This window comes from Leptonotus elevatus, chromosome 22 (genome assembly GCF_054856555.1).
Source record: "Leptonotus elevatus isolate MCC_2025b chromosome 22, RoL_Lele_1.0, whole genome shotgun sequence".
Taxonomy (NCBI): domain Eukaryota; kingdom Metazoa; phylum Chordata; class Actinopteri; order Syngnathiformes; family Syngnathidae; genus Leptonotus; species Leptonotus elevatus.
In genome coordinates this window covers 724,702-734,414 of record NC_141260.1, presented here as the reverse complement: position 1 = coordinate 734,414, position 9,713 = coordinate 724,702, and the positions used below count along the sequence as shown (strand labels likewise).

Sequence of the window (9,713 nt, the reverse complement as noted above, 5' to 3'; positions counted from 1 at the left end):
AGCACACCTAACGTAATTAAAAAAAAAAATTCTATATAGAGTTTCTTTAAAAAGCCAAAATACTGCCAACATAAAGAATCTGAATTTAAACAAAAATACCAGAAGTACAGTTAAATAAGAAGTCATTCACTTATTCCAAGCCTGTTCTTTGTCATGTATGACTAACATTTAAAGTAGTATGCATGTTTGTGGCTGGTCTGGAGAGACAACTTCATTTTGTTTTGAAATGCAAAGAAAATCAATCCACTCCAAAAGTCCAGTAGTGCACATTGTGGTTGTCTATTTGAAAGTGGCTCTGCTTGTTTCCCGACTTCCTTTTTTGGTCCGTGTTGTTGGAGTGCTGTCACCTCTCAGAAAAGCTCACAGCGCCACTCTACTGGAAAGACTTCATGCGCCTCCACTCTGCCAGTACACTCATGCATGCAGATGCAAATCCAAACATCCCTCACGCACATGCACACACATCCATCCATACGTCCGTCAGCTGTGTTATCGTCTATTTTGGTATTAAACAAGAACCCGGCTGACCCTCTGTGATGATCACCTCTGAGACTTTAAGATAACATCAATTCAAATCCTCACATTTCCTCCTCCCCACTTTCCCGCTCACTCTCTGCGTAGCCATCTCCCTCTCCCTTATCCCTGTGGCTTCGTTCCCATTCTGTCATTATACAACACAGAAGGAACAAAATATTCCTCTGGATAACCCAAGAGTTCACATTCTTTAGTGATCCAAAAATCCTAGGTTGGGGACAGCTGTGACTCAACAATGAACATATAAAAACAGGAACATTTGCCTTTATTTTTGGAACAAGTTTTTATGTCAAATTGGCAACAACAAAAAATAGCAAATTTAAAAGGTTCTATGCTGTAATTCCAGACCAGACATTTTGTCTGTTTTTTATACTTTTGGTTAGATTCAGCCGAGGATGGCAACAAAGGTCAAGTTTAAAAAAAATCTTTACAATTATGTTCCATGGGACACCACTCCTCCAAATATGTTATTGTGATTAATATTTAGTTTGTATAATATTTAGTTTGTATAATATGATAACAAAATCCAGCCGTTTTTATCCATCTCAGCGGCGGCCATTTTGCCACTTTCTGTCAACTGAAAATGACATCACAGTGCCTAAGGGCTCAGGTAACTACCAATCATGACTCAGCTTGCAATTTCCATATGACCTAACTCAAAAAGCCAAAACCATGCAGTCAACTCAACATTCAAACAAACTTTAAGTCTGTCTGGGGTCACATGAAAAGCTTCACTCAAATACAAAATTGTACGCTGAGATTTGTTGCAATATGATTGCCTGTCACGTCGCTAGAAGGATATGACGCATATCCCATGACGCACGCCGTAACCATGGATTGCCGCCATATTGGTGTAGCGTCGCTGGGAGTCTGGAGGCGCTCCTATCCCAGCATGCTTTGCGGTGCTAAGGATTGAAATAGTGTTTGAAGTACATGTTCTGTGTTAATTATTTCTTTAGTGGTCTAGTTGTTCTATTATTAGTGATGCTATCTAGTTCACTTGTATGTGATTTTAGTTTTGCTGTGACACCGTGATTGTGCATGACATGTGGAATAATGACTTGCCTACATTGTGTGGCTTTGAAGGTGAAGGTCTCACAGAAAGTAAATTGTGAACTGTTCCACACGACCTCGTGAGCGCCACGTTGGGTTTGCGCTCATGAGGACAAAAAAATTAAATAAATGGACAGAACAGAACGTAGGCGGGCCGAACCGGAAGCATTAAACCGATCGGTTTTGTCGGTTTTCAAAAATCGTTCCAGCCCTACAACACACCCACGGAGAATGACAAAACACCCTCAGTAAATCAAAACTACATTTAAAATCTGCCTCCAGATCCCAAAACAAGTAAAAAATAACTCACACAATTGTTCAGTTTATAATCTTTGTTCAGTTTATAATCTAAATCTCATTACTTATATAATTCCATCAAATGTTTGCAATTCCCACTGGTTACCACACTCTTACTGTACATGCACAACTCATTATGGAACAGGAAACCCAAATGTGCAATGGAAGTAAACCCATACCGTTTGGAATGTGTCCAGGACGAGGAGGAGGTGGTGAAAGTTGCTGCAAATGAAGTGTTAAATGAAACAAACAACTGTGTGTGTGTGGCGAGATGGAAACAATACAAATGATTGTGACTTGGTCTGCTTAGCACTCGAGCTTGATTCTACGCTGAATTGTGAGCTAGTATTTCCAATTAGCATAGTGAAAACAGGACATTACACACTGGCACTGATTCTCAGCAGAGGTCATTTCGTAACCGAGATAAGGTTTCTGGTCAACAAATGATCTTGATAACAGTCATAGAATCAGTGTTTCAACGCTGCTGCTATAGCTGATATGCTATATGCTGAGTGTTTTTATTGAACCACATGACAGGAGCAAAATGCTGGAAAGACCTAATAGCATTCAGGGTGGATCCTTAAAAAGTCTTTAATGTTACATGTAAACACATTCACAATTAACGTATGCATCGGAGCAGCACTTGCTAAAACATATACTAAAAGTTTACATACTGTAGCACAGTGGCCAAGTCCGGGCCTCGAGATCCCCTATCCAGTCTGTTTTTCTTGTTTTCCTCCTGCAGTGCAGCTGAATCTAATGATCAGCTAATCAGCCAGCTTTGCAGAAGCCTGATAACGATCCTGCTGATGAATCAGGTGTTAGTGGCGAGAAACATGGAAAACAGGACCGAACTTGGGCACCCCTGCTGTAGTATATATTTAGAAGGCACTCGCTAAGGAACCAAAATTATAGGTTACATTTATTTATAAAGCCCTAAAGATCATACTTTCAATAATAGTGTACTTAAAAATACTATAAAGTATGCTTAAGTATACTTATTAATATACTTTATAGTATACTTTTAAGTGTACTAAGATGTTCCAATTTAGTCCCAAGGAATTTACTTTTAGTATAAGAATAAGTACACTCGCAAAATAAATTTTGTATATTCTATAATTATGTACTTGATGTATACTACTTTTTGGTAAGGGAAAACACAGATTGGATAGAGCTTTTTATTACATCCAGCCTTGTTAAAGCTTGAGATAAAATTAGACATTGTCTGCAAGTTGTTCCAATGGTTGTAATTGTCGTTCATAAATGAAAATTCTTCTTCCAACTCTTCCCTCAGGAAAATGAGTGTGAAATATGTCCGTCATTTTCTTGTAGTTATTGTCCTGTAGAAACACGGAGATCTCCTGCAACATAAAACACATCAGAATTTAGTAAGCTGTCTGCTTTTAAAGTCACTGGTAGCGGCTGCGGCCCATTCAAATGAGGGCAAGCTCTTTGTTTTTGTTGATTTCTTTTTTTATGCCTCAGACAGATCATCTAATCATCACAGTAGCCGAATGTCTGGGCTGGCCGACTGTTCTATAAACCCCCAGAGACGCTGAGTGTTTAATGGGCAAGAAAAAGCCCAGCATTTATCCAATGACCGTCCAGTTTTGCGTAGTGGAACGACCCACTCTACGAAGCAGCGTCCGACTGTGTAAATAAATAAATCAAAGTGCCGTAGAACTGCAGAGATGAATTAGAAGAAAGTCATGTCCATTATTTGTGATAAGTAGCTGATTCTGAACAAAAGATGAAGGTATTATAGCACATAAATTGTACACACAGCTGTGCATATTTCCTCACTTTATTTTTTTTTCAGGGGGAGGGGCATATAGGGGAAGCTGAGCTTCCCTTGCAGTCTTAGAGAAATAGCCACTGGATAAGTCAATTGGACATTTATTACCTCAATATCCAATTTAAGAAGGCTCTCGTGATCAGTGAACACTAGTAGTAATATGACTTGGCGTAATACAACTAAATGTTACTTACTAGTGAGGAAAACTGTGCGCTAGCTGACATCTGCAACTCTCCTAGTGAACAGAGGTGGCAAATCCAGGTCCAGAAAGTAAAAACCCTGCCACAGTTTGGCTTTAGCCTCAGCTGCTAGTTAGCTAGCTCCCAAGCTAGCTCCCATGGTGCTCGTTTACCAGCTAGCTAGCTAGCACCAGGTGGCACGGCTTTTACTTTCTGGGCCTGGATTTGCCACCTCTGCTAGTGAAGCATTTGTGTGAACTAGTAGAATTTTATAATGTAGCTCATTTTACTGGTAGCACAAAATCGCCAACAAGCGCAACTAGTCAAAGCAACAAAGGTCCTATGTAAAAAAGTACTTGCCTCCTCAATATTCACATGGAAGAATATGACCCAAAGACCATACTAGTACATGGACCTTATGGATATCAAGGATATTGAACAGAGGTGGCAAATCCAGGTCCAGAAACTAAAAACCCTGCCTCAGTTTGGCTTTAGCCTCTGATGCTATCTAGCTATCTAGCTAGCTTCCTAGCAGGTAAATGAGCACGATTGGAGCTAGCTAGCTAACACCTGGGGCTAAAGCCAAACCGTGGCAGGGTTTTTACTTCTGGACTTGGATTTGCCACTTCTCATACTAAAGAAATGCTAAAATAGCTTTCAACAAGCCACTTTGACAGATGTGACAGTAATTTTACCTTCTCCAAAACGTCAAATAGAACCAAGTGAGTTGGACATGACTGTGCGTGTGGAAACGAAGTCCGCAACCAGAGATGCGGGTCATCGTAAAATCTCTCCGCTGTGTCCACATGGTCCGCTTGGCCAAGATCAGGCGGGCACTCGAGGAATGCCATCTTTAGTGGGCAGTGGACGTGGCTGCAAGGAGATAGAAAACTTAACATCCTGTTTCAGGTCTCCATAGCTCGTCATCACAAAGTTGGCACCTGTAGTAAGGCGTGGAGTGGCACGGCATGAGGAAGAGGACATCTGGCTCAGGCACTTTGTGACAAAGTGTGCGCATGTGACTCATGACGTCCAGAGTACCACGCTGGTGGATCAGACCCGTGTAAAGGGCTATGAGCAGGTTGGTTGTCAACAAACCGCATGCGGCTACTCGGCGCCACGTTCTCATATTAGCCACCGATATCCCTGTTTACACACACCAAGGGTAGGCAAAGTGTGACAATCAGCTCCACCAAGCATTCATACTATGGCCTATGAAATGCTATAGGGATTTTTTTTGTTTTAGCAACTCCCAAAATTCTAAAACGAAAAAAAAAAGTGTGAATATGCAAATCTGCAGGTGCCAATATATGGAGTTGACTGTAAATGAAAATGTATTTATTATTTTTTTATAACTATATTTTGTGAATCTATTTTGTAAAATTTATGAAATAATTGTTTAATAGAGTAGGCTATTTGAAATAATAAAAAGTGTCATGTAATTATTGTTTTATGTAACAGAAGAGTGAAACAGACTGTGAGTCTATGGAGTCAATACTGTTGTAAAAGTTTGTAATAGGGACTTACCACAGAAGATCATACAAAAGGGAAGAACAGGATAGATGTATCTAAACTCCTTGTGAGGAAGAATACTGAAAACAATTCAAGCATGGCGTGAGGTGACTAAATAGATTAATATCAGTAGGCTTGAGTGGAGAACAAGCAAGTGAGAATTACGATGCATTACCTGTAAACACTGATGGTCCAGGCGATGGCCAGCAGCAGAATTCTGTACCTTCTAAAAGCCAGGAAGCATCCATGAAAAAAGAACGGGAGATGGGGTCCAATTACGACCGGAAAGCCCTGAGTGAGGTACCAGTGCCAGGGGTGGGTGCCGTATAAGTTGGCCACGCTGAGGAAGACGTTTATCTTCAGGAAGTTGAACTGTACGAAGATCCACTAAACAGAAAACAGTTGACAAACCAAAAACATTGTTACATTTACACTACACCAGTGGCGAGCGGTGACCTTTTAGAGTGGGCATGCTGGAGTGACACATAAGTGAGCGGCCGCAAAAAAATGTGGGGTATTTTTTTTAAATTAATTTTAATATTAAATATTTAATTATTATTTTATACTGTGGTGACTACCACCGCCTTAACGGGAACACACTCAACAAACATTAGTTCCGTGGGGGAATTATGTCAACGAGCACCACAATACCACCGTGTATAAAATTACTGCAGAACATTATGCGCATGCTCGTTGTCAGACAAGCTGCTTTACTTCCAGGTTTTTTGCCATTCAACTAACGCACGTACAGAAACCTCTCACAACCAACACAACTTGATTTCTCATTGCGCATGTGCGAAGCAAGATGTCGGCTTTTCAGCTCTCCGCGAGGAAAACAGGACAAATTACACAGGAATTTAAGACCAAAACAGTAGAGCTAAGGTATTGTATAATAGAAGACACATGATTTTATTGAAGGGCTTGGGCATGCACCGCATTAATATCTTATTATGACCGCTCGCTACTGCAGTACACACTATAAATATGTTCTTGAGACAAGGTACGCATTTCAATTTTTTTTAATCTCAGGGCACACCATTAAACAAAAATGGACAACCTTGTCTAAATGAGGCTCTCACCTCACTTCTGCACTAAAGGTTTTTTTTTCATTAAAGGTTCCAGTTTCTAGAAACTATTGATCTATTCATCAACTGTAGTACATTAGTGAGTCACGGATGAGATGGGGCCTATCTTTGTTGACTTGAGGCAAGGTGGCAAATCTAAGTCCAGAAAGTAAAAACCCTGCCACAGTTTGGCTTTAGCCCTAAGTGCTAGTTAGGTCCCTTGCTAGCTCCCATGGTTGTTGTTTTTTGCACTCACTCACACAAACACGCACACATACAAACACAGTCTCCCAGGCGGGGAAGCGAACCCACGCCATCCTGCATCGTAGGCAAGTGACGGTACCACTCCGCCACCTGGAGTCCAGCTAGCTCCCATGGTGCTCGTTTACCTGCTAGCTAGCTAGCTAGTAGGTAAACAAGCACCATGGTTACTATCTAGCTAGTAGCTAGCTAGCAACCTAGCAGGCAAACGAGCACTATGGGAGCTAGCTAGCTAGCACCTGAAATGCACATGAATCAGGTGTGTTAGTGGAAAAAAACATAGAAAACAGGCTGGATTGGGGCTTTCGAGGACCGAACTTGAACACCCCTGCTGTAGTATATATGTAGATCATGTGACTGGATAGCCTAAAGGTTAAGGTCGCTACCTTCAGTACCAGTGTTTGCTGGTTCGATCCCTGTCAATTTATCACTGGGCTTTTTGCTGTAAACTAAACTGTGGACATAAGTGTGACACAAAGTATACTTTCAAGTATACTTAATAGTGTACTTAAACATACTATAAAGTATACTTGAAAGTATACTTCTCAGTATACTTTTAAGTGTACTAATATGTTCCAATTTAGTCCCAAGGAGTTAACTTAAAAGTTTACAAGAATAAGTACACTCAAAAAATAAACTTAGGTTACTTAAGTATATTCTATATTATGTACTTGATGTATTTTTGGTAAGGGTTGTTCACTGTAAATGTCACCTTTTTATAGAAGATGTAGTCTATTATGGTTGAAATCACAATGGCTGAAACCCTAAAAAGCAAAAACATTGTTACTTTCAAATGTATTCAAACATCTGTAAACATCAAGCTTTGAATACAAAACACAACTTACCCTATAGGAATGTAGTCATGAACCATGAGCCTCAGTTTGTATTTGTCCTCCCAGAAATGGTAAGTCAAGAGCGGAAGCCAGACAATCAGGGTCGTCGGTCGAAAAATGATCGCCAAGGCAACAAGGCTCAAATACTTTTTACTTGAAGGGGGTGGAAATAGGTGTCAGCCAGATACTGATCCCATATAGCAAAAAAGAAAGAGAGCCAGAGAACGAGAGAGAGAGTTCTACAATGACCAAAGAGACCTGCTGCTGTGTGTTTTAGATGCTGGCAGGGAGAAGTAGGACATAGCCAGGCAAGTGATGGTGGTCTCCACACTGTTCGTCAGCGTTCTGGTGCAGCAGAACCACGTGAACCACGAGCACATATGACAGAAGAACTGCACACACACAGGAACACCGATACAGCCAACATAATTGACATTCACCCTGAAAAAAAAGTTGACTTACCGTCCATTTTGCAATATCTCGACCTTCAAGTGTTTCGATGAGGAAGAAGTATTTAACGTCTGCAAACGCAGTGACGAGTGCATGAAGTAGTCGGGGCATCCATATCTGCAAGGAAACCCAACCAGGTTGAATAACAAACCACGTCTGACCTACACATTGCTGAATATAGAAAATAAAAACACGTTCCAGAAGATGCACAGAGTCACAGTGTATCCAGTGTAGTATTTTATAGATGACAGCAAAAAAGAGAGGATAGGTGATGCCCCTTATGCCGTCCTTCCATTCCCATGTCAGATGCCCATAAGTCACACTGTTAAGGCTAAATGCAACTGCCTGGGACCCAGTTAGGTGTTATGCACACTACCACTCGACTAATGAGGACAAGCACTCCATAAAATGGGTGAATGGTGTCAAAATGAATTGACTTGAAAGGATATTTGAAGACCATGTGATGGGCGACCTCCATAGACTGCCAGTACTCATCTGGAACAAAGCTGCTCTGAACCAGGAAACAGTTGGCGACACGGAAAATTACAGAAAAAGCTGCAACTCTCAGCACTTCTGTATGGAAAAAGAAGAAGGACTTTACAGTCGAGCGAATAACCGCAATTACCCGAGTTACAGCGTAAAAAAAATGGCTTGACTACTGTGTTGTAGCAGTTAATATAACAAATCACTATTTCAAACCAAACGTAACAACGCCGTTACCCAAAGTGAAATATGGCGTTGAAACTGCTTAAAGTGAAGAAGACAAAAAAGTAAATTCTTCTAAATCTTAGGTTTTTAATCAAAGTAGCGTAAACATTTATTTCCCTGGTACCTGCTCACATTTCTAAAGAAGTAATTCAGTTACTAATTCAATTATTTGTTCGGAGAGAGAAACTAGAAACTCATTACTTTTTTTTTAAGTAAACAAACATCAACAAGGAAACCCACCTTTCCTAATAGGGGCATCAACCTCTTTTGTGTAGAGTAGGGACTTTCTTTTCCTGAGTTCGACATCCTCACCGTTTGTCCCGAACTTCAAACGTTGCCTGAAAGTGTCCATGTGTGGTTGCAGAAGTAGTATTGCATACGGCTATTTTCAAGACCAACAACAATTCACTGCTGTAATGACAGAGGACTAACTACACACAACCTGCCTCTTTGACAGTGTGTAAGAAGTAAGAACTTTAATACAAAGCTTCAAAGATTCAAAGGAACACTGTTGCGTTAGCAACACACTTAACTCTTTGAGTTACTCTTAAAAGGAACCCCGACTGTAATGACAAGTTTGCTCTATATTATTTATTTGGTTGTAACTAACATAACTATGAGATTCATTTCTCAAAAATCATTTTCAGTTTAACACATTTTGTAGAAACTTTATTTGGACATATGCCGCCATTTACGTCGCAACACATTCAGTGCGTAGTGACGTAGAATGGCGGCTGCTTTCTGCCGAGCAATGTGAAACGCCTATAAAGAAAGCAAGGTAGCGTTCCTAAAGGGACGATCAAAACTCTTGAATGCGTCTGGTGAATGACGAGAGCACAGCGTGGGGGACTCTCCCGATCGCTTTGTTTCTTTAGGAACGCTACAAGGCTTGCCTTGCTTTCTTTATAGACGTTTCACATTGCTCGGCAGAGACCTTCCGCCATTCTACGTCACTATGCACTGAATGCGTTGCGACGTAAATAACAATGGCGGTGTACTTCCAAATAAAGTTTCTACAAAATGTACA

General features: G+C 40.6%; 1 protein-coding gene across 1 annotated transcript; it reads right to left on the bottom strand.

The window, feature by feature from the left end:
• Window positions 1-2,457: 2,457 nt before the first annotated feature.
• Window positions 2,458-9,163, bottom strand: LOC147155388 (GPI alpha-1,2-mannosyltransferase 3-like). The gene is made up of 12 exons (XM_086066697.1): window positions 8,927-9,163; window positions 8,428-8,551; window positions 8,178-8,294; window positions 7,991-8,096; window positions 7,787-7,920; window positions 7,541-7,681; window positions 7,408-7,459; window positions 5,546-5,757; window positions 5,386-5,450; window positions 4,800-5,004; window positions 4,554-4,731; window positions 2,458-3,245 (listed from the first exon to the last, which is right to left on the bottom strand). Exons 1-12 carry the CDS (start codon window positions 9,036-9,038, stop codon window positions 3,099-3,101), a joined length of 1,593 nt encoding a protein of 530 aa, XP_085922823.1. The 5' UTR covers window positions 9,039-9,163; the 3' UTR covers window positions 2,458-3,098.
• Between the last annotated feature and the right edge of the window lie 550 nt (window positions 9,164-9,713).